Source organism: Antechinus flavipes, chromosome 1, assembly GCF_016432865.1.
Source record: "Antechinus flavipes isolate AdamAnt ecotype Samford, QLD, Australia chromosome 1, AdamAnt_v2, whole genome shotgun sequence".
Classification (NCBI taxonomy): Eukaryota; Metazoa; Chordata; class Mammalia; order Dasyuromorphia; family Dasyuridae; genus Antechinus; species Antechinus flavipes.
The window spans coordinates 326,455,302-326,481,798 of NC_067398.1; the positions used below are offsets into that span (position 1 = coordinate 326,455,302).

The window sequence follows — 26,497 nt, forward strand, 5'->3', positions numbered from 1 at the left end:
TGATAGTGTGTGTAAAGAAGGAGTTTGATAAGGGAAGGATAGGAGAGGTGAAAAGCCAATACATTATAATCAGTAAAAAGATTTTTAGAATTCTTGATCATGTAGGTGATGCATTTGTGAGTCATGGTAAAATCAAGGGTATAACCTTCTTCGAATGTGGCTAGAATAGAAGAGTAGATGAAGAAAAGTGACTAGGTTGAGGAACCAAGTGGTTAAGTTGTATATAGTAATTAATAAACATTTGTTTAATGAATGAATAATAACATTTGTTTAGTAGCAGTACATTTTAGTTTTTATACATTTACATACTATTTATAGAAGAGTACAACTTTGTATAATAAAGCTTAGAAAAGTTCATGTTTGTAAATCCAAGTGAAATGTTAGTGAATGTTAATGCAAATAAGTGTATTGTAGATGAATAGAAGAACCACAAAATTGTCTTAATAGGAATTTTATTTTTGGAAACTTTTAGCTACTTATGAGTTCTAAAGTATTTTTTCCAACAAATAGTTACATAATTATCTTGTTATAGTATTAGAAATTGTTAGAAAGTAAAACAGTTTCTTTTCTGTTTAGTTTAAAATACTGTCCTTCAGAAATGTTACGGGTAAATTTTTCACTTTTAGTTTTATTTATATTAAGTATTACATTTTTAGTAAATGCTTTATAATTTGTTTAGAGCATTACAAAATAGGGGAACTTTTAAAAAAATTAAATCATGGAAGTTGCTTAGAAAATGTGCTTAAAATAAATACTTGTTTTTAGGTTTTTCTACATAAGTGGAGAAAGCAATTTGGGCACGTGGTGACTACCTTCACTTTACGATGTCTGAAGATGAAGAAAGAGTGAAATTGCGCCGTGTTGAACCAGCTATCCAGAAATTCATTAAAGTAGTGATCCCAACGGACCTGGAAAGGTTGAGAAAACATCAGATAAATATTGAGAAGGTGAGCCCCTTCATTTTCTGTCATGAGGAAACAGTTACATAGGTCCACTTATATTTATTGTGGACTTTAACTAAATTTGAAATATTAGATGAGATGGTTTGCTAAAACACCTGGTTCCTGTTGATTTAACAATGGGCTTTATTTTCTCTATTGGTTTTTCTGCTCTGCAAATATGTCACTCATAGAGTATTTCTTTAGGAAAGCATTTAGGGACATAGGCTACAGATTTTTTTATTAGTTCATATTGATTTATTAGACTATTAGTAATTAAAATACAGAACTTATTCAAACATAATATTTATACATTTTTTCATACTACAGTAGTAAGGAACAATTATTCTGTTCTCTGAATTCTCAGCTCTTGGCTAAATTTTTTCTGTATCTCAGTTTTTAGACTTGAAAATCTAATAGCAACCTGTTTGTTTTTTCAGATAAGATAATGAATATATGTGTGTGTGTGTGTGTGTGTGTGTGTGTATACACACACATACATGAATCCAATCCTGATCCCTCAGGTCATCAGTGTTTTCTCCATTCTCTTGAAATGCTTTGTTTTTATTCTGTGTATTATTTTCCCATTTTGTTTGTGTATGTGTTGCATTCTTCCTTCTCGGGGATATATAGGATGTTTTGTTTTTTGTCTTTGTGTGCCCAGGACCTGGCATAGTTCATGTCATATAGAAGATAGTACATAAATTTAATTGTTCATAAATAATAAATTGATGTTCAGTGTCCCAAAAGGGTCTCTTAACGTCATCATTTCACTGTGAAACAACGTTTTAGAGGAGGAAAAAGAGATCTAAGACATTTGCCCAGAGAGCAGTTTGGGAATAGAGGGAAATAATTGGTAGTAGTGACAAAATGAAGGAAAGAGAACTGTTAATAGAAGTAATGCCATGGAGTTCAGACTGGCTAGAGTGTGGGTAGATAAGGGGCTTCATTACTGGAGGTGATATCAGTTTGGACATTGATAGTACTTGCGGGGTAAGTGGCTGACCAGGAAGGAAACTTGGGCTTGAAATGGAGGATGAGATCTTGAGAGAGAAATCTGAAAAAAAGTGATGCCATCAGACCCCTTTCAGACCGAGCAAAAATCCCTAAAATTCTTGCTACATGTAGTCTAGCACAATATCCCTGTAAAAGAAGGGAAAGAAACAAAACAAATCCTGTCCAAACAGATTGCCTTGCCCCTCCAAAGCTTTCTATTCCATTACACCTTGATTTGGCTTTCTGATTTGGGTCTAATATCCATAGCTTGTTTTGATTTCTCCTGTTCCTGAGCTCTCTTATCTTGCCTTATCCTTGCTCTTTGATCTTGGACTTAGGGCCTGTGTTTGTGAGTATATCCCAGGACAGCTTTCACCACAGTGTCTCTGGCAGTGCTGTGGTTGCCTAGACATATTTTTGTCTCTTTCCCTGTTATTTTGGCTTAAAATCAGTTGTTTCCTTAAGAGCAGATTCTCTTTTCCCATATATGCCACAGGTTAACTCTTCATGTTTTGGAGACATTTGCTGTCTAATGACAAACTAGCAAAAGTCATAAATTATTCAGGAAGTGTTTTTCTGGCAGTGAGGGAGGGAGGGGAACCTCTGCTGCTTCAGAAGAAGGAAAAAAAAGAGATTCTTTTTGGGAAATGTGATTGGAAAAAATACTAGATATAAGACATAGGACTAGGGAAAGAAGCCTCAAAAGGTGTTTTGGACAAGCATTTCTGAACAAGGATTGTAATTTTCCTTTTCTTTCCCCTTATATTTAATGCTAATGTTAGAAAGACTGTTGTAAAACTTATATTCACGGCAGAATAATAGCTTGACTCTGACTAGCATTCAGACATAAACATTTATTAAGTGCTCACTTAATACAATACTGGGCATTGTATTAAGCACTGGAGATTAAAAAATACAAATGTATGAGATAGACCCAGTACTTAAGGAGCTCATAGTCTGTTGGAGGAAATGATATACAAATAGCTATGTACAAACAAGCTAAATACTGGATAAATTGAAAATAATCAACAGAGAAAAAGTACCGGAGTCAGATGAGATTGAGAAAGATTTCATTAAGGCCAATTATACTTTACTACTTTGTAACTTTATTTTGAGCACCTTTATGTTTTCTCATTTGCAAAATTAGGGTGTTGGGTTAGGTCTCTTTAAGTTCTTAGGTCTTAGGTCTCTTTAAGTTCTGAATGTCTGTTGTTGCCATCTAAATAAGCTACTCTGCCCTGTCCCCCTTAAAGCTCTCAAAGATCTCAAACAAGGAAGAAATTATGGCGTAGAGCTGCAATTTCCTTCTCTACTCCTAGAGAAAAGTGTACTGTCTTGTGAGTACTACAAGTAATTGTAACACATTGGGGAAATAGTTCAATTTGCTTCTGGCATAGGGTGGAAGACCTCAGGCCCAACCATAGTTGTCTTATAACAACAATTCAAAGCCATACCTTTCATCTCAAAGAAGGAAACTACTGAAAATTTCAGAACCTGAAGGAATTTGAGTCAAATTATTCACTTCTTAAAGATGAAAGATTGAATTTTTTTTTTTCCCCCTTTATATAGTATCAGCGATGCAGACTTTGGGATCGGTTACATGCAGAACATATCCATGCGGGTCGGACAGTTCAGGTAAGCCTGTTAAATGGTGTATATATTGAATCTGAAAAACAACAAGAAATACAAAAACCACATTCATTTTTGGTAGGGTAGTTACAAGAACTGTATAAATTTTTTATCATTCTATCATTTAAAAGCATTATGAAACATTGCCTCTATCATTGTAATGCCAGAGAAACTGAGGCAAGATAGAGATTAGAGAGTATTAATATTTTATTTAAAAAGGAGAGGTTTACGGAGACCAAATGGATCCATGGTTTGATTCCAGGACTGAATGAGACTATCATATCCAAGAATCCAGCAAACAATGTGAATTCTCAATGACATATATCCACGTGGCTCAGATACAGGGGGCAGACAGAGGCAGAAGCAGAGTCAGGATGCTGAGAGTGGAACGGGACTCTCACAAGATGGGGGGAGGCACAGGACATTCTGGGATTGGGAGAGGCATTCTGATAAGTAGGGAAAGACTGGGGTTATGATGTCTAAGATAGAAGGTCTTTTATCCTTTTCAAATATTCTGGTGATTAGGAGGAGTGGTGTTGCAGGATTGATCAGAACAATTAGTCACTGAGGCAGAACAATTCAGAGAAACCAAGGCAGGATAATTTTGGGAAACTGAGTCAGGATACTAAAAGGGAACTGTGGCACAACATCATAAGGATGAAAATAAGGCTAAATCCCCCTAAATTGTACTGCTAGTAACCCAAACCAAGAAGTAGTTTCAGCTATTACTTCATAGGCAAATAAAAAGCATCATTTTAGGGTATTGCCTTCATTTGTTGTCACATTATTTATATGTATATAAAAAAATTATTTATGAAGCTAATCCTTTGGTCCTTCTTTCTCACAAAGTCTGATTTATAAAATAGATAATTGTATTATGCCAATTATTAGCAAAGGACTCCTTTTGTCATAGAACTGTTCAGAACATGTCATTGATATGGCTTAAAATTTTGAAAGTATGAGAAGCATTGATTTCTTAAAAGCCTAATTCATCAGATGATCCTTATAAGGTCTTGGTATAATTTTTATATTTTTTGTTTTATGAGATTTTCATTAGAAAACATGTAAAATAATATATGTTTCTGATATAAATACCAATTTATAGCCTACATTGTGGGTCAGGGTTGTTTTTTTAACTTCCAAATGTCGGAAGAGACTAAACAGAATTCGTTCTAAAGCTTCCTCAGCAAATATTCATTTAGTTTTCACTGGAAGAAATCTAGCCTGCTTCCCAAGGAATTCTTTTCCACTTCTAGATTGCTCTACTATTAAGAAGTTTTCCCTTCAACTACCATTTATTGCTCCTACTTTTGCCCTCTGAGGTCAAAGGAAAATTAATTTTTTAACTTAATTTTTTGCAAGCTTTTTTTTTCTTCCTCCTCTAGAAAAAAAGAAAAAAAATACCTTAGTAACAAATATGTGTATTTAAGCCAAACATATACCATATTAATTATGGCCAGAATTATGTCTCACAGAATGAAATTTTTTAAATAAATTTTTATCTTTTTTTTAACCATCTAAATTTCCCTTTGCATTCAATCCATCTCCTCTCCCAGAAAGCTATTCCTTATAACAAGTAATTTAAAAGAAAGAAAATGACAGAAAAAAAGAAATCCATAAAACTAAGCAGTACATTAAAAAACCTGACAATTTCTTTGCAGTATTCTTACACATATCCTCTTCACAAAGAAGTAGAGGGAAATGTTTTCTCATATGTCTTTGGAGTCAAACTTACTATTTGTAATTTTGCAATGTGCATTTTCAGTTATCTTCTAGTGGTTCTCATTATTTACAATGTTGAGGCAGCAAGAATAGAGTAGTACTTGGAGGGAGAAAAATCAGTGTATGAATCCTATCTTAATCATTTATTAGATTATGACCCTGGGTGAGCCACCTAATCTCTTTGTGACTGTTTCACTATCTGTGAGATAAGTATAACAATAGCACAACAACCTCCTGGGTTATTGTCAGTTAACAAATATAAAAGATTTTGCAAACTTCAAAGGGCTACATAAATGCTAGCTATTATTATTATTATTATTATTATTATTATTATTATTATTATTATTGTAGTAGTCCTTGTGTATATTATTTTCTTGATTCTTCCAAGTAAAGTGAATTTAATCTCTCTTCACATACTTAAAGACAACTGACATATTTAAGGTAATGAAGTCTTTTCTTTACTAGGCTAAGCGTACACACTTTTTTGTGTACTAAATCTTTTTTTGACACATTCTAATCACTGCACCACAAATATATAAAAGATAGTAATAATCCTAGATTGATCTGTCACTCACAAGTGTTCTACCTCCATGTTTATGAACTCTAAACTTTTCTTAGTTAATCACTCTCCCTCTCTCTCCCTTTGCCTTGCAATCCCAAAGCCTCTTATTCTTTGTCCTTACTATGATTTCTCATCCCTTAGTGTTATAAGCCAGAACTCTGAACATGAAACAAAGGATTCTTACAAGGTCACTAAGTCAGTGGAATTGATAGAGACAATAGTTATCTAATTTAGCATGGTTCAGTATGATTGATTTAATCCTACAAGGAGAGGTTATGGGCCAGAACTTGAAACAAGGTATTAAGTGGAATTGAGAAAACAGTGGTTAAATCTAGTTTAGCATTGATTTAATCCTATAACAAATAATGGTTTAATAGTGATATAATGATTGGTGTATGTTCAGTGTAGGGCATGTAAGGAGAAGCTTTCAGGGCCAGACAGGACAAACGCACTAGAAGCTCTTGGAGACTGAGACAGATTCTTTCCATCTTCCACCTTTGTTGTGGCTGGAGGATGATGCACAAATCCTTGGAAGTCCGGGAGATTCAGAAGCCAGAGAAGGCAGTGCAGGAGATTCAGAAGCCAGAGCTCAAGCTTTGGGAACCAAGGAGAGAGATAGGCCTCTAAGAAAGCTAACCAGGCTGCAGGAAAGGAGATAAGACTTGGAAAGAGACAATAAAGGATTTGGACTTTAATACTTGGCTGCATTTGGGGTGATTACTGAACTGAAACTAAGGCTGCCTCCAGAGACCCCAAGAAAACCCCAACAAGAGAACATTACATTTTAGAGAAGAATATTACAACTTAGTTCTTTTTCAGGCCAGCACTTCCTACATTGGATATAACACATCTTGACCCCTTAGTGAGCCATAGTTCAACATTGTTCTCTTGAATCCTTTATCCTCTCACCAGTCTTACCTTGCCATACTTCACCTTGCATTGCTCCTACTGTATACTGCCTTCTTTCCTACTCATGTTCTACTGAACAAAACTGGAGATAATCATGAAAAACTGTTAGAGGAGCTATTATAAATTGATTTACACAATTACAAATGGGCCATTCATTATCTTACACACTCCAGTGCTTTTTCCAAACTTTTTCCATCCCTCCTCAAAGCTTCCATGGCTCCCCCTTTCCTCCTAACTTCTCAGCTGAGAATATTACCTCACGTTTCACTGAAAAAATTGAGGCCATTCTATAAGCATCTCTAATATTCCCTCCTCCTTATCTCACATTACTTAGTTTTCCACCATCTTTTTCTTTACCCCTCTCACATAAAGAGGTGGTCCTTCATAAATAATCCCATTCTGTCCCATCTCCTTTTTCAGACTGCTTCTTTGATCATCCTCTCACTAATCTTTAGTCTCTCTTTATTGACTAGTTTCTTTTCTACTTTCTACAAATATGCCTATATCTTCTTGCTTAAAAAACCCTCATGATCCTTCCATCTCTACTACCCATCATCCTCTCTCTCTTTTTTTTTTTTTGGCAGCTGATCTTGAAGGTTCATCTATAATCAGTGCTTCCATTTCCTTTACCACAGCTAATGAGGATTTTCTTAATTTTCAATTTTCTAGACTTTACTGCAGCTTTTGATCCTGTTGAACACCCTTTTCTTCTTGATAGTTTCTTTTAGTTTCATCATTTCTCCTCCTTTATTGTTCAGATATTCCAAGTGTCAGTCTAATATCTCTTTTCTCCAACAATTCCTGCCTACAAGGGGTTTACATTACAATTATCAATTAAGCAAAAAACATTTAACTGTTTACTATTTGAAGTGCTGTCCTAACTAATCCATGTTCTGGGCACACAAAGGCAAAAGTGAAACTCTACTGTAAAAGAACCTTTGAAGGAACAAGGAGAGAGAATAAATACATATAGATAGAACTTTTTTAAAATGTCTCCTTTTCCATTTTTTTTAAATGGAGGCTTTTTATTTTCAAAACTTATTCATGGATAGTTTTCAACATTCACCCCTGCAAAATCTTGTATTCCAAAATTTTTCTCTCCCTTCCCCCTCACCCCCTCTCCTAGATAGCAAGTAATCCAGTATATGTTAAACATGCAATTCTTCTATACATATTTCCACAAATATCATGTTGTACAAGAAAAATCAGATCAAAGAGGAAAAAAATTGAGAAAGAACACAAAATGCAAGCAAACAACAAAAAGAGCAAAAATACTATGTTGAGATCCACATTCAGTTCCTACAGTTGCAGATGATGATAAGACCATTGGAACTGGCCTGAATCACATCATTAATTGAGCCATATCCATCAGAATTGACATGATACTTTCTTATCTCTCTTTTTTTTTTTATGACATTATGTTCTCCTGGTTCTTTTCCTACCTGCCTGACCTTCAGTCTCCTTTGCTGGATCTTCATCCCCCAAACTAAAGGTGTTCCCCAAGTCTCTATCTAGCACCCTCTTTTCTTTGTATGCTACATCACTTGGTGATCTCAGTATACCTATTGGTTCAACTATCTCTATAGGTGATTCCCAGGTATACCTATCCAACATTAACTTCTCTCAAACCAGATGCCTTGTAAGTATCTTAAACTAAACTTATCCAAAATTGAATTCATTATCTTTCCCCAAACATCCTCTCTCTTAGTAATTTTGATATTACCATAAAGAGCATCACCATCATCCTTCCAACACATACATAGGTGTTTTACTTGACTCCTCACTCTTTCACATTCTTTCCCCATATGTAATTTGTTGCAATTTTATCTTCATAACAAACATCCCATATTCTCCCTTCTGTTCTCTGACATTGCATTGGCATAAGTCCATTACTGTGTATCACCTTAGGCTGGCCCTTATATCATGTCTGGACAGTTTCTTAAAGATGCCTTCTGGTTGGCCTCTCTGCCCAAAATCTCTCCTTACCCCATCCATTCTCCACTCAGTTGTCAAATTAATCTTTCTAAAGTGTAGGTCTGACCATTTCACCTCTTCTACCACAACAACTCTAAGATTTCCTTGTCACCTCCAGGATTAAATATAAAATCTTTTATTTGGATTTTGAAATTCTTCACAACTTGATCCATTCCTACTGTTCCATTCTTTTTATAGCTTACTTCCCATATGAATTCTGTAATACAATGATACTAGCCTCCTTTCCTTGCAAAAAAACATTTGTTTCGCAACTCTAGGCATTGGCATTGTCTTCCCCATGCTTGGAATACTTTCCTTCAACCTTTGTCTCCTGCATTTTTGGCTTCTTTTAACTTCTAATTAAAATCCTATTGTGAGAAGGTCACAGGTAAGATTCCAAGAAGAAATAGAACTCATTTTCCACCAAACTTACCATTCTTAGAAATTTCCTTATTTCTATCAAAAGCTCTACATAAACATCCAGTTTATGCCCTTGTTGTCCTTGTATTTGTGTCCCCAATGTTTAGCACATAATTGGTGCTTAATAAATGCTTGTTGTCTGATAGACTCTTATCTGAATGAAAACTACATTCTCATCATTTTTCCTAAAATACTTGTAAAACTGGACACAGTACTCAAATGTGATCTGACCAGGACCATTATACTAGAGTTAAAATTTCTCTCATTGGTTATACATATCTTTTTCTTATTATAATTTAAGATCACCTTCTTTGGGTTATATTGTGCTATTGATTTCTGTTTTTCTTGACGTTCACAAAAAACAAACAAACCCAAATCTTTTATACAGAAAAAATTATTTGCTCATACTACCTTTGCTATCTTGGGTTTTTGATATCAAAGTAAATCTCAGACTTAGCCCCCTAGACCAATAGAGATAAGCAGGCAGCAGACATTCTGAACTAGCTGAGCTTTTCCTTTAGCTGTGAGAGAAATGATTATTAATAACCAATATTTCAGGAAGATTCAGAACTTTCCCCTTCTTCAAGATTCAAGATTAGTCCCTTGAAGTACATTAGTAATAATGACATTAAATTAACTCTCCTCATTTTAGTCAGATTTTACCTAATCCTACTAAAAATTTAATCTAAGGCAGGGAAACTTTGGCTTGGGTGAAGGCAGATTCTTTTGTTTAGATAATCCACAGGTGTGGGTGGTCTGAGTATAGAGATATTTTTGACATGATGTCACTCACAACCCTTTCCTTAACATCGGTACTTTGGGAAGGGTATACAAACTGTGTGCCTGCCACCATGATTGTCTTTGTTAAAAAAGATGGTCAAATGACCATTTGTTGACCTTATTAATAAAATGATTAAATTACCCAGAAGCTATGGCTTTTGAGATTTTTTAATCATCACAGCTGATAGAGATTGGGGCCAGCAGCCATTTGCCTGGAGTTCTACCTAGGAGCAAATCTGCAGCTGGGTTACCCAGACCTAAAGTAAAGTCTAAAAGCCCAGGAAAAACCAAGAAATAAGCAATAAGATTCTGGCCTTGATAAGGAGCCCTACCCTCCCATAAGGCCCACTGAAAGTTTGTGTCTGTCCAGCACAAGCTAGGATTCCTGTGGTCAAGAAAATGCATAGCACTAAAAATGCAGCAGAATCCCAAATAAGACAAGTTAAGATCATATAATACTATGAGAACCCCAGCAGGAAAACCAGAACAAAGGTCTGGTCCTATAACAAAGTTCCATACCCAGGAAGAAAAGCTAGTAGAATAAGTCAGTGAAAAAAGTTTAAAAGCTCTTATGATGAAATGGATACTCAACACACAAAAAATAAACTAAAAAAGCCTCAAAGAAAAACATAGCTTGGCTACATAATCAATTATAATTCCTAAAATAAATGAAGATGGCATTTTAAAAAAGAGTTTAAAATATAATAATTGAAATCAGAACATAAAAGGAATTTGAAAAGGAATGAGAGCTTTGGAAGGCATTAAAAGAGAATTAACAGCTTACTGTAAGGAATACAAAAGCTTTCTTATGTAACAAACTCTCTGAGACAAGACTTTTTTTTTTTTTTTTCTTTTTGCTTGGGCAGTTGGGGTTAAGTGACTTGCTCAGGTTACACAGCTAGGAAGTGTTATGTGTCTGAGGCCAGATTTGAATTCAGGTCCTCTGGACTTCGGGGCTGGTACTTTATCCATTGCACTACCTAGTTGCCCCAAGAAAAAATATTTTTAAAGTTAAAAGATTGAAAAAGTAGAGGCATAAGATACAGCATATCAAAAACAACTAACTTAGAAAACAGATCAAGTGGGAAAAAAAATCACTGGTCAAAGCAGAGCCTAAGGGATAAGGAATAGGAATCATTTCAGTGAATTCTTCTACAGACTCCTCCTAACATAAATAAATAATATACCAAACTGATCCTAATGGGGAAATATAGAAACAGTTATACTGAATCATTTGTCTAGTTCACCTTGTCTTAGGGAGGCAGAGAGAGAGAGATCTTCAGACACTGGGAATGGAGCCCAGCCAAGAACACTCCTATACATAGGGAGAGGCTGTGCATCAGCAGAATAGTACATCTCAGATCCACGAAGAGCACCATAATGGAGATAGATACAGATTGGCAACTTTTGTCTCCCATCCGCAATTCCAGGCCACAGATCTAGTATATATTGAAAAGGGGACCTATGCAGAGTTGGGAGAATCTGTGTAGTGTGTAGAGAAAAAAAAGAAACATTCCAGCCCAAAGAAGCAGCAGCAGCAGGCCTATCCTAGACTTTCCTTCCAGAAATGCTAAAGAGCCCAGACCTAATATCAAGTCTGAAAGAATTAAGCAAATTAAAAAAAAATTTCATCATAAAGAGCTATTGTGGCAGCATCTATATGCAAAACTTTGAAGAAATACAAAAATGAGGCAAAAATTTGATTAGAATTTCTGGAGAAATGAAGCAAGAGTTTAATAAAAGAGTTTAAAATGTTTTATTTTGTTTTTTAATAAATGAGAGCATCTGGGTGGGTGGGGGGAATGGAAGAAAATCGAAAGTTATGGAAGCAAGAATTGGAAAGAGAATGAAATTTGGCACAAAACATACAAAGCTTTGTCCAAATATCAAACTCCCTAAAAATTGAATGGACCAAGTAACCAGTGGTTGTGAGGTAACAAGAAATAATAAAAACAAAGTTAATAGATTGGGGAGGGGGGAATGTAAGATATTTCATAGCCAAACAACTGATGTGGAAAACAGGTCAAGGAAAAAGAGTCAAATCCAAAGTTTCCAGGTCAAAAAAAGAAAAAAACACCATTAAGAACCTAGAAAGGAAAAATTCAAGTGTAGAGGAGTCAAAATCAAGATCACATGAAATTTAGCAGTCACTATTTTAAAGGAACAAAGAGTTTGAAACACATTATTCCAAAAGTCAAAGGATATCGGCTTAGAGCCAAAAATAACTTACTCAGCAAAATTGAGTACAATGCTACAGGGGAGAAACGGATCTTTAATGAAATAAAGGACTTCCAAGCATTACTGATGAAAAGATCAGAGCTGCAGAGAAACTTTGAAGTTCAAACACAAAAGTGAAGAGAAAGATTAAAAGGTAAACATGAATAAACAATGATAAAGGACTAGATAAGGATTAACTGCTTACATTCAAATATGGGGAAATGATGCCTTGTATCCCCTCTGAACTCTATCATCATTAGGGCTCATAAAAGGAGTCTAATTAAACAAAGCCTGAGAGTGGTTCTGCCATATCTTGATGATCTTTAGAACAGAAAGAGAATAGAAGAAAAAGACACATTAAGAAGCAAAAAGGAATATTAAGGGAAGTTAAGTGAGGGGAAATATACATCTGTACAAACTGGGAGCAGGGAAAAATAGGGAGTGGCTGATACTTAGAATATACTCTTATTTAAACTGGTCAAAAAAGAATACACACATAGTTAAGTACAGAAATACTTTCAACTGGGAAATAGTGTAACGGCAAAGAAATGAAGGAGGATTAAAGAGATGGTAGGTTCAAGGAGGGATGAGTCCTAACCAAAATAAAGGATATACAGAAGTATTTAGAGTTCTTTTTTGAGATGCCAAAGAATGAGAATCTGAGAGGATATTCATAAATTGGAGAAAGGGCGAATAAGTTTTAATATATAAATGTAATGGAATGCCAAACCCATGTGTCCTATGGATAAAGAAAAGTGTAAAGATCTATCTGGGTGGATTACAAAGTATAAGAAAGGGAGTACTGAATAACTAATTTGGAAAAGTAATTTGGGGCCAGATTGTGAAAGACTTTAAAAAACAAACAAATTCATATCTAATCCTAAAGGTTATAATAGTGGCCCATTAGAGTTTAATGAGTAAAAGAATGACATATTTTAGTAAAATATATTTAGCAGTTGTGTGGAAGATGGATTGGAATTGCGAGAGTCTGAAGACTGGGAGATCAGCTAAATGAGTATTGCAGTAATCCAGGTAAAAGAGGACTACTCTAAACTTGGATGAGTCTTCTCTTGCCTTCCTGACTAGTCCTTCTTATTCTCATGTTCTGAATTATCATTTATATTATGTTACCCTAACTGTGGGGGGCACTGAACTGAGTCATCTTTTTCTCTCTGCATTCTCTTATGGTGACCTCATCAGCTCCTGTGAGTTAAATTATAATTTTTGCAGATGACTCCCAGATTTATATATCCTGCTTTGGTATTTCTTCTGAATGCTGGTCTTGCATCACAAGTTGCTAATTGGACATCCTCGAATGGATGTTAGAAACTGTGATTGTTCCTTATAGCATAGTACTAGTGTCTGTCAGTTTATAGTGCAGTGAGAAACAGCATTTTGGGATACTTCAAAATGTTCCTATATAACTAGTATGAATATCTCATTTTAAGAATAATACTGAGACTTTGTGATTGGGACTTAAAACTTATTAAGTAATAATATACAGCAGTTGTTAAAATAAGTTCACATATCCCCAGCTGTCTTGAAAAATATGTTGGGTAATTATTATTACCCTTATTTTACAAATAAATAAGCTAAGGCCCAGAAAAATGTAATTTTTTTTCCCAAGGATTATATTACTTTTTTTTTCTTAATAGATTTTATTTTTCCAAACATATGTAAAATAATTTTCTATCTTCTTCTTCTTCTTCTTCTTTTTGGGGGGGCTGAGGCAATTGGGATTAAGTGACTTGCCCAGGGTCACACAGCTAGGAAGTGTTAAGTATCTGAGCCAGATTTGAATTCAGGTCCTCTTAACTTCAGGGCTGGGCTCTATCCACGATGCCACCTAGCTGCCCCTCAACCTTCATTTTTGTAAAACTTTGTTTTCCAAATTTTTCTCCCTCCTTCCCTTCCCTTTCCTCTCCCCAAGACAGCAAGCAATCCAATATAGGTTAAACATATGCAATCTTTTAAAATATATTTTCATATTTGTCATCTTTGCAAGAAAAATCAGACCCACAAGAAAGAAAAAGCGAACAAACAACAACAATAACAACAACAACAAAAAGTAAAAATACTATGCTTCAATCCATATAAATTTTCCATGGTTTTCTCTTTGGATGCAGAAGGCATTTTCCCTCCGAAGTCTATTGGAATTGCCTTGAATCCCTCCGTTATTGAGAAGAGCCAAGTCCATCACTGTTAATTATATTCTTCTTGTTACTGTGTACAGGTTCTCTTGGTTCTTACTTCACTCAGCATTAGTTCATTTAAGTCTTTCCAGGCTTTTCTGAAATTAGCCTGCTTATCATTTCTCTTTTTTTAAAATTAATTAATTAATTAATTAATTTTTTTCTGCTTATCATTTCTTATAGAACAGTAGTATTCTGTTACATTCTGTTACATTACATAATGTGTTCATTCATCTCTCAACCAATGGGCATCCACTCAATTTCCTTGCTACTACAAAAAGAGCTATTACAAACATTTTTGTACATATGGATCCTTTTTCCTTTTTTATAATTTCTTTGGGTTGTAGTAGTGTATGCACAGTTTTATAGTCCTTTGGGCATAATTTCCAAATTGATGTTCAAAATAGTTGGATCATTTCACAGTTCCACCAACAATGCATTATTGTCCCAGTTTTCCTGTATCTCTTAACAATTAATCATCTTTTTCTATCGTCTTAGCCAATCTGAGTCAGTTCTATGAAGTGGTACTCAAAGTTCATACAACTATTTAGTAACAGTAGGAACTGAACACCAATTTTCCTGATCTTTCTAGCCAATCTTGTTCCACTGTATCATTCTGTTCCCTAACATAATAAATATTTAAGAGAAACTAAAGAGTTGGGAAGTAGTCATCTAGTCTAGTCTTCCTCAAAGTAGAAATAATTTCTTTAGCTGTTATTTGAACATTTCTGGTGACCAAAAGCTCATTTATTTTCAAAGCAACCAGCATCTTAACTCTATTACAGGGGGTTCTCAAACTTTTTAAATAGGGGGGCCAGTTCACTGTCCTTCAGACTGTTGGAGGGCCGGACTATAGTAAAAACAAAAACTTTGTTTTGTGGGCCTTTAAATAAAGAAACTTCAAAGCCCTGGGTGAGGGGGATAAAAGTCCTCAGCTGCGGGATCTGACCCGTGGGGCCGTAGTTTAAGGACCCCTCCGTTATGTTAAAACTTTAAGTTTACATTGTTAATTATCAATATTCTATGAATCAAATATGTAGATTTGTTAAATGAATGGTAGATAAGTGATAGTATCAAACTTCCTTTCCTTTGATATCTGCTGCTAATTTGAGGGATTGAACCTAATGATTCTTATTTGTTTTACTTATTCTGTTTTTTTATTTTTAAAAGATAATTAAGTATTGTTAATGCTGATATTATTGCACTAGAATAAGTATTTACCATGATACAAGTAAAACATGTCTAGATCTTTATTTTAATTAAATACTTATGACTCTGGAAGTCTCGCTAATAAATTACATGATATCTAGAATGTGTTTGCTCTAAATTGTTTAAACATTTACTAACAGAATTGTGTTCTGTTTGTCTTCAAGAAGAAATCAGATTAATTATTGTGATACCAAATGTTCTCTGCAGCACACTTTGCTCTCAAAATTATGTGTTTTAAAAGTATTAGCTATCCATAAGTCAATATTGACTAAAGATATCCACTGCAGGTTTTAGACAAATATATGCACAGCCACTCTACGTTTAATCCCTAGGCACATAATTAGCTATTTCCCAGAAACTTCAATTAACACAGAGTAATTACTTTTTGATGATTATAGAAGTATAGATATGTATAAATTCTTATCTTTTATTCTTTTTAAATTAAATGAAATTTACAAAAATTTATAATAACACTTTAACACTGTTGGAATGATTCTGACATTTGTCATCTATGATAGAATTTTTTTCTAAAGTCCTGTGTTGATGCTAATAGCAGAACTTATTCAAATCTGGTTTTGATGTAGATTGGCATTACAGAAGCCTTCCCTGATCCTTTTTAGTGCCAGTGTTTTCCTCCTGAGATTATCTCCAATTTATCCTGTATATATCTTGTTTGTACATAGTTGTTTTCATGTTATCTCCCTTATTAGATTATAAGATTCTCAAGAGTAGAGACTGTTTGGGTGACTTTTCATCTTTCTTTGGATCCCCAATGCTTAGCATAATACTTAACATACAGGTGACATTTAATAAATGCCTTATGCCTAATAAATTTATTAAGAGATTGGGACCCTGAGATTTTATTTAATGTTGACCTGAAGACATTGCTTTCTATAGCACTTCCCAGATTATAGCTTCTCACTGATTTTCTTCTCAGTCAGTTAGAGTAAGATGTTAAGATACACATTTTTAAGTTGATAAGATGGTAGTATAAGGTGGTGATATTTAACCATCACTAGACCCATGCTTGAAGCCTTTCTAACCGAATAAGATCTGTCAAAATTTGTGACTTTCAAAAATCCAAAGTAATCTCCACATCTGAATGATGAGCCATCATAGTGGTACTAGCTAGAGGAATCTGGATAAGCTTTGGCCCCATGATTCTATTTGCAATTGAATATAACATATAAAGAAGTTATATGAAAGGTGTATTAAAGGGGAAAGAGAGATGAAATGTGAAATGTAAAGGATGGCATTCCTCTTGACGAAAATAAGGCACTTTGGAGAGGGAGAGTTAGTTTTGGAAAGAAAGAATAAGTTCAACTTTGAACTTGCATTAACCCTCAATTGATCAGATTTAATATGGTCTAGGTTCCTAATTCTTACCTTTTTACAGTTGGTGATTCTTTCATTTGCCTTAAGCAGGCTTCATGATACATTAGCCATTTTCCCTAACTTTGAGATTCTATGATTTTGTAAAAGAGTCTTGGTCAAAGGTTAAAATCTTATGATCCTTTATAGCCCAATTATTCCATGTCATAACCTTTCTCTACCTATGATTCATGATTTGATCCTAATAATAATAAGGAGCCATTGAAGTTTTCAGAAGAATGGTAGAAAATAGGGAAGGAATGAGACATGATTTTATATTTTAGAAATATCTCTTTAGAAGCTGAGTAAAGAATGGACTAGAGTTGAGGGAAACTTGAAGCATAGAGACCAATCAGAAAGCTATTGCAATAGTCTATGCCAGAATGAGTAGAGAGAAGAAAATGTAGATAGACTGTAGAAGATATTATGAAAGGAAAATCAACAGAATCTGGCAAAAGATTGAATCTATGGAGTGAGTTTGAAAAGGTAGTCTGGGATGGCATAAAGATTGCAAGCTTAGATGCCTGGACATATGGTGGTACCCTTAATAATAAGAGGTGTGGAAGGATATGAACAGACAATTTTCAAATGAAGAGATTGAAACTATTTGTACTCATATGAGAAGGTGCTCCAAATCACTATTGATCAGAGAAATGCAAATTAAGACAACTCTGAGGTATCACTACACACCCCTAAGATTGGCTAAAATGACAGGAAAGGATAATGACGAATGTTGGAGGGGATGTGGGAAAACTGGTATACTGATATATTCTTGGTGGAATTGTGAACAGATCCAGCCATTCTGGAGAGCAATTTGGAACGATACTCAAAAAGTCTTCAAACTGTGCATACCCTTTGATCCAGCAGTGTTTCTACTGGGTTTACATTCCAAAGAGATCTTAAAGAAGGGAAAGGGACCCACATGCGCAAAAATGTTTGTGGCAGCCCTTTTTGTTGTGCTAAGAAACTGGAAATGGAGTGGATGCTCATTAATTGGAGAATGGCTGAATAAGTTATGGTATATGAATGTTATGGAATATTATTGTTCTGTAAGAAATGACCAACAGAATGATTTCAAAGAGGCCTGGAGACACACGAACTGATGCTAAGTGAAATGAGCAGAACTAGGAGATACACAGCAATAACAAGACTACACGACGATTAATTCTGATGGAAGTTGCTTTCTTCAACAATGAGTCAATTCAAACCAGTTCCAATTGTTCAGTTATGAAGAGAACCAGCTACACCCAGAGAGAGGACTATGAGAACTTAGTGTGGACCACAACGTAGTATTCTCACTCTTTGTTGTAATTTGCTTGCATTTTGTTTCCTTTCTCAGTTTTTTTTTCTTCCTTCTTGATCCAATTTTTCTTCTGCAGCGATAACTATAAATATGTATACATGTATTGTATTTAACATATATTTTAACATATTTAACATGTATTGGACTACCTCCATCTAAAGGAGGGGATGAGGGGGAAAGGAGGAGGTAATTTGGAACAGAAAGCTTTGCAAAGGTCAATGTTGAAAAATTACCCATGCATATGTTTTGTAAATAAAAAGCTTTAATTAAAAAAATTAGTAATAGGGAGGTTTGGAAGGGAGTGAAAGTTTGAGAATGAAAGATGAATTCTATTTTGGATATATTGAGTATGAGATAAACAAAAAGGCAATAGGTAATTTGGACCTTGCACTCAGGAGAGAGTGTAGAATTGGATAGTATAAATTTGGTAATTGTTTGCATAGAGATGATAATTGCATTCTTGGGAACCCATGAGACTACTTAGGAAGGGAGTAGATAGAGTAGGGGTAGGTGTGACCTGGATGAAGATCCTGCAGTGGAGTTTCCAGAGAAACAATATAATGAGTAGGAGGAAAATCAGGAGAAACCAATGATACTAAAACCACCTGGAGAAGAGAAGGTATCCAGAAAAGAGTTATCAGCAGTGTCAGAGGCTGTAGAGAGGTTGAGAAGGAATATTGAAAAAAAGCCATTAGATTTGGTGATTATGACATCATTGTTAATCTTGGAAAGGGTTTCATTCTCTTTGAACATCATTTTTCCTCTTTGCAAAAGAAGTAGGTTGGTTAAAAGGAAGCATAGCATAGTGAAAAGACCCCTGGCTGTAGAGTCAGAGCATCTAGATTCAAATTCTGTTTCCCAAACTTATTATGTAATTATGGTTAAGTTACTTTGAGTCCCTTGGCCTCAGGTTCCACATATTTAAAATAAGATTAGACGAAATGGCCTCTGAAGTTTCTAAGGTCTTTTTCAATTTTAATAGCCTTAGGACTTTACAAGCTGAGGTAGGAGAAGCAGAATTGTGGTACAGTGGCAGTAAGAAGGACTTTTTTAGAGTATAATTAGGTTATTTTCTGTATTTGTGCACTATATAAGAATCTTAAACAGTAGCAGAGATTATATAGATATAAGAATTGATTTACTTTGAGGCATGTTAGCTAGTAAAATAGGTTTTTCATAAGATTATTAAAGTTCCTTCAGAATACTTTAAATGTGGTTCATGTTTCTTGAGGATAGAAAGATGTATTAGATTTATCCATTCTTATAATTATTCAAAATAATTTTATCTCATTATTTTTAAAATTGCCTTTTTTGCTATGAGAAAACTTGAAACTTTCCTAAAGCTGTAGGTATTATTAAGCATTCATTGTGGACAAGATGCTATGTAGAATATCTAACGAATACTAAACAATGCTAAACATATATAAAATATATTATATATCTTATAACATATAAAAGAGCTGCTACTTTGTTACATGTATATCCTTTTCCCTTTTCTTTGTTCTTTTTGGGATATAGATCTAGTAGTGATCTTACAGAGTAAAAGGGTATGCATACTTTTATAGTCCTTTGGTTCCAAATTGTGCTCCAGAATGATTGAAACAGTTTACAACTCCATCAGTAGTGTACGTTAGTGTCCCAGTTTTTTCCAAATCCCCTCTAGCATTTGTCATTTACCTTTTCTATCATGTTATTGAATTTTATAGGGGTGAAGTCATAGTAGTTTTAATATAAATTTCTTAATCAGTACTGAGTTAGAACATTTTTTCATGTTACTGTTTAGCTTTGATTTCTTCTTCTCAAAACTGCCTGTTCATAGACTTTGACCATTTATTAATTGAGGAATTGTTCATATTTTTACAAATTTAGCTCAGTTCCCTATACATTTGAGAAATGGGGCCTTTATCAAAGAAACTGAAATCCCCTCCCCTTCCCCCCCCCCCTCTGTTTCCTATTTTCCTGATTTTGGCTGCCTTGGTTTGATTTTACATATGTATAAATATTTTTTATATATATATATATATGTATATATATATATATACACACATATATATTATATGTATAAGTATAATATATATGTATATATAAATAACTTTTTATTTTTCAAAATACATGCAAAAATAATTTTCAACATTCATCCTTGCAAAATCTTATATTCCAAATTTTTCTCCCTCCCTTCTCACTGCCCCCCTCACATGGACAGCAAGTAATCCAATATAGGTTAAACACATGCAAATCTTCTAAACATATTTCCATGCTGCACAAGAAAAATCAGACCAAAAGGGGAAAAAACAAGAAAGAAAAAAATAAACAAGCAAATAACAACAACCAAAAAGGTGAAAATACTATGTTGTGATCCATATTCAATTCCCATAGTCCTCTCTCTAGATGCAAATAACTCTCTCCATCCCAACTCATTGGCTTGAATCACTTTATTGTTGAAAAGAGCCAAGTCTATCACATAATCTTGTTATTGTAGACAGTGTTCTCTTGGTTTTACTCACTTCACTTAGCTTAGTTCACTTAGTTTCACTTAGTTCATGTAAGTCTCTTCAGATCTTTCTGAAATCAGCCTGCTGATCATTTCTTATAGAACAATAATATTCCATTACATTTGTATATCGTTGATTTGATTTGTGTAAAATGTTTTAAATTTGATGTAATCTAATATTTATCACTAGGCCACCTTCTTTCTCATTTTTAAAATTTATTCTCTGGGTATTCTTGATCTTTTGTTCTTCCAGATGAATTTTGTTATTTTTTTAGCTCTATAAAATAATTCTTTGGTAGTTTGATTGGGGCATGGTGCTGTAATTTAACTTAAATTAACTTAAATAGAATTGTCATTTTTAGTATATTGACCCTGCCTACTCATGAGCAATTAATATTTTCCTTTTTTTTTAGGTATGTCTTTAGTTGTATGACAAGTCTATATAGTTTTCATATAATCCCTGGGTTTACCTTGGTGGGTTGGCTGCCAAGTATTTATAATTTTTGAAGTAATTTTCAATGGAATTTTTTCCATCTCTTCCTAGTGGATTTTCTTGGTAATAGATAGAAATGTTAGTGATTTATATAAGTTTACTTTTAAAAAAAATTTTAATAGTATTTTGTTTTTATAAATACATGCAAAAATAATTTTTAACATTTACTGTAGCAAACTTTGTATTCCAATTTTTTTTCCTCCTATTCCTCCTCATATCCTTCTCCAAGACAGGAAGCAATTTGATACAGGTTAAATATGCAATTCTAATAAATATTTTTCCATATTTGTCATGCTGCAAAAGAAAAATCAGATCAAAAGAAAAAAATGAGAAAAAAAAAACAACAGCAACAAAAGGTGAAAATATTATGCTTTGTTAAACACTGAGTGGCATTTTCCATCACAAGTCTTAGAATTGCCTTAAACTCCCTATTCTTGTTTTTAATATCCACACTAATAAACATTAAAATGGTTTGCCAGTTTTTGAACTTTTTCAACTCCCATGATTTATGACTTTGCATTTAAAGATGGTTGAATTTTGGTATTATCACCATCCCAAACTACTAATTTCTGTGAATCTGGACTTTTAAAGTTCTCTGATCACTAGTTGCTTTCCTTTTACATTGTTCTCTGCTTCTATGTGGGTTTATTTTGAATCCTACAACATTGCTAACATTGTTAATTGTTTCACTGGTTTTTTTGTTGATTCTCTAGAGTTCTTTAAATATATCATCATGTGATCTGTTTGCCTATTCTTAATCCTTCAATTTCTTTTCCTTTACTTATTGCTATAGCTACCATTTCTTTTTTTTTCCCTCTATTTTTGCAAGACAATTGGGGTTAAGTGACTTCCTGAGATCACACTATTAAGTATCTGAAGCCATATTTGAACTCAGGTCCTTCTGACCCCAGGGCTGATGCTCTATCCACTATGCCATCTGGCTGCCCCCATTTTTAACATAATACTAAATAATAATGGTGATAATGGACATTCTTGCTTCACCCCTGATTTTATTGGAAAAACTTCTATTTAATTCCCATTACAGATAATGGTTAGTGATGATTTTAGGTAGATACTACTCATTTTAAGGGAAGTATTCCTGTGTTTTCTACTGTTTTTAATAGAAATGTGGCTTGTATTTTGTCAAAAGCTTTTTTTACAGCTATTGAGATAATCATGATTTTTGTTGTTTTGGTTATTGATATAGTCAGTTATGTATATAACTTTCTTGATATTGAATCATTCCTGCATTTCTAGTGTAAATTCTACCTGGTCATATAGTCTTATGATATTTGATACATTGCTGTTGATATTAATTAGTATTGCTATTAGTATTTCTTTGTTTTAGTATTTTATTGAAAATTTTTGCATCAATATTCATTAGGGAAATTAGTCTATAGTTTTCTTTCTCTATTTTTGCTCTTCCTGGTTCAAGTATCAGTGCTGTATTAGTGTTGTAAAAGGAATTTGGTAGAACTCCTTTAACTTTTTTTCAAATAGGATCTATAATATTGGAATTAATTGTTCTTTATTGGATTTTTTTTCCTCAAGGATCTCATTTATTGTTTGTTCAATTTCTTTTCCTGAGACAGATTAATTTAAGTATTCCATTTTCTTTTCTGTTAATCTCAACTAAACATATATACAATTATACAAATATATATGTATATGTGTGTGTTTGTGTGTATATGTGTATGTGTGTGTGTGTGTGTGTGTGTGTGTGTGTGTATTTCCCATATATTTCCCCTTCCCTTTGAACCAGTTCAGATGAGGTTATGAGGTTCAAGAACTATCTGTTTGAGACCGTCTTCATTTCTATCTCCATTGTAAAAACTCTTCTCTGCACATCTCTTTTATGTGAGATCATCTTCTTTATTCTTTCTCTCCCATCTATCTTTCCCGCCTATATCCCTCTTTCTCAGAATTCTATTTTCTTTTAAGATCATCCAGACATAACAGATTCATATCCATGCCCTTTGGAGTTACATGTATCTTTTCCCCATATAGAAATGTAAACAGTTTAACCTTATTAGCTCTTTTATGATTTTTTTTTCATCTTTCTCTTTTTTATGCTTCTCTTGAATCTTGTATTTGAAAGTCAAATTTATAGCTGATTTTTTTTTCATCAGGAGGTTTTGAAAGCTATCTAGTTCATTAAATATATATTTTTACTTTGAAGGATTATATTCAGTTTTCTTTGGTAGGTTATTCTTGGTTGTAATCCTAGCTCTTTTGCCTTCTGGAATATCATATTCTAAACATTCTACTTCTTTAATGTGGTAGCTGCTAAATCTTGTGTATTCTTGACTGTAGTTCCATAGTATTTGAATGGTTTCTTTCTATGCTGTTTTTGAAATATTTTTCCATCGATGGGGATTCTACTTAGTAATGGAAAAATAAAAAGTGCTGAAGAAAATACTATCTTAAAAAACAGAACTGGCCAAATGGTAAAAGAGACACGCAAAAAAATCTGTTGACTTCTTGTGCTTCCAAATTATATTTGAAGCATTATTTTATTTTATTTTTAATTTATTTGTTTGTAAAACACGTTGTTTTATGAATCGTGTTGAGAGATATCAGAACAAAAGAGAAAGATCATGGGAGAGGGAAAAAAACAGAAAAAAGAAGTGAACATACATTCAAGCTCCAAAGCTCTTTTTCTGGATGCAGATGGCATTTTCTAGCCAAAGTCTATTGGTATTGTTTTGGAGAGGCATTATTTTAAAAGTGTTTGAAGGGGAAAGTTGGGAGAGCTCAGCTTTAGTGCTTCCTCTACTCCACTATTTTGACTTTGACTATGGAATTGATACTGTGCAGATTACAGTATATCCTAGATAAATACAAAAACTCCTCAGGCAAAACTGCAGTAGTTTAAAAGAATGAAAAATCATTCTACAAGATGAAGTCAGTTGTGAAACTTACAATCTCTGCCACGGGGACTCTTCTTACCTTCTTGCTGTTGCAGGTGGGAGGTAGACATTAGAAGATGCCTCTCAAATCTTCCATCACATAAGGGGGGCAGCTAAGGGATTGACTGCATCGTTTCTCACCCATCTGCTCTTCTGGATTTCACAGTTTCCAAAACCTCATAATTCTGCAAAATAAAATCAACTCTATAAATCACATCTCCTCAGATTATTTCTCATTCCAGTTTCAGGATTCTATTATGCCTCCACACCAAATATCCTCCCAATCCCCACTACTTTTTAGATTCCTTTTATGTGTTAACTTCCATTAAATTATAAACTTCTTAAGGCAGGGAATATCTTTGTATCATCAGATTTTAGCACAGAACTCACATTAGATGTTTAAAATATATTTATCGATTGACTAAAAAGATATTGTTCTAATTAACTTAATGGAAAAGAAAGTGAATTAAAAATACATATTGCCAGGTCATGACATGTAGCTGAGCAGGCATCTTGTCTGTCAATTTTTGTATTTATATTGCTTTTTCCTGGGCCTTTCAAGTTGGAATGGGAACATGTTCTTGGTGCTATAAGTTTTCCCATGCTATAGACAGAGGCTTCCTTAAACAGTCATGAAAAGGCAAGGATTGTGTGTTTAATTGAAATAGGCAGCCATTTAAGTGAAAGTGAGAGACTGTATACCAAGACATGGAATTCTAAGCTGTGGTATTAGAAACAGAAGTATGTGTCATTACCAGGACAAAGTAGTTTGAAATGTCGGCAAAGCAGTTTTGTTTGAGACTTAAATTGGTCCAACTGAAATAGCAGAGAAAATCATTTATGGAAACAACAGCCATCTATAGGTAGCATCAACTAGCTCTAGACAAGTACTATATCTATTATATGTATGTATTATATACAATAATATATATACCTATATGAATTACAGCCCTAAATTAAGCAGAAGGTCATTGGGCTGAATTGCACTTAGGAAATCACATAAATTTTTTTTTTTTTTTTACACTGCTTAGTACTACAAATGCCCAACTCAGTATTAGTAACATTATGATGATACTATTTAGCCTCAAACCATGGAACACAAAATCCTCATAAAAATTTCAATTTTATAAGTAATCCAAAGGGAAATTGAAGGACATGTGATGGTTTAAGAAGGTTCCAGGAAATAATAATAATAATAATAATAACAAAGATAATCAGGAAATCAAAAGAGGATGAATTGTCATGTAGCAAGAATGATAGATAACTTGTGAACAAGTACAATGGAATATTGTATCCTGAAATATCAAAAGAACTAAGAATAGGATTCCATTACATTGGGTATATGCTTTATGAAGTATTTATGAGAAAAAAGTGCACAGAATTTAAATGAAGGAATGTGGAAGGAGTACCCACAAAAGTGAAATCATAGATTTATTAAAGCATCAAAAAATAAGGTGAAAACTCATATTACTATTTCCCTATTACTACATTTAATAAGTTACAAAGAAATGATAAAGTTTGAGATTTAATGAGGTAATATATATGGATTATTTTTAGCTCCAAAGAGGAAATATGCTATAAAAGTACAATGTACTTTGGAACTTTTGAAGTAAAATGTACTATGGAACAACTAGCATCATAGACATGTATAATGTTGGCACTAAAAATGCATTGTAATTACCTCTAATATGATAAGCTTAGGGGAAGCTTTGAAATTATTGCTAATGAAATTTAGGCACTAGATAAATAGATCTGAGGTAAAGAAAGGAAAATTTCCAAATCATTCTAGACGGCTATACCCAGTGTAGCATCCTTGCGGTAAATAGTTGTTCCAACCCTGTTGAGAGCTCCAATAAGAATTGCTTCTGGCTTTCAGCACATACCTGCCAACCTTTTTCTGTCTTATCACCAGTAGGGAGTAAAAGATCATAGGAGAAGTCAGCTAGCCTTTATTCTTGAATCATAATTATATCCCACCTGTGCTACTGATTTCGCTCTGCTTACTTGTATTGAATTTCATGAAGGAGGTCAGCTTCCTCTTGCTTGGTTTGTGTCCTGATCTGTTTATCAGCTTGCTTACTTAGACTTTGTTTCTCTTCAGTTCCCTTCTGTTTGATTTGGATATGTTGTGGTTTGTTTATTCAGACTCTGTTACAACAACAAAAAGATTTTTTACTTTCTTATTCAGTGGATAGGCCAGATGATTATGATATTCAAGCTCCATCCTACTGACATCTTAGCTTTTTTTTTTTTTTTCCCTCTGAGGCAATTGGAATTAAGTGACTTGCCCCAGGGTCACACAGCTAGGAAGTGTTAAGTGTCTTGAGACCAGATTTGAAATTAGTTTCTCCTGATTGCAGGGCTGGTGCTCTATCCACTGTA

The 26,497-nt window shown here is 33.9% G+C and overlaps 1 protein-coding gene across 2 annotated transcripts in view; it reads left to right on the top strand.

Moving 5' to 3' along the window:
- The window catches only part of STX17 (syntaxin 17), a 69,734-nt gene that overhangs the window by 9,945 nt on the left and 33,292 nt on the right, over window positions 1-26,497 (top strand). For both annotated transcript variants that reach the window (XM_051966819.1, XM_051966812.1), the window contains exons 2-3: window positions 766-947; window positions 3,504-3,569. In XM_051966819.1, coding sequence (XP_051822779.1) covers window positions 825-947; window positions 3,504-3,569 — 189 coding nt within the window. In that variant the 5' untranslated portion in view covers window positions 766-824. The remainder of the gene's footprint in view (window positions 1-765; window positions 948-3,503; window positions 3,570-26,497) is intronic.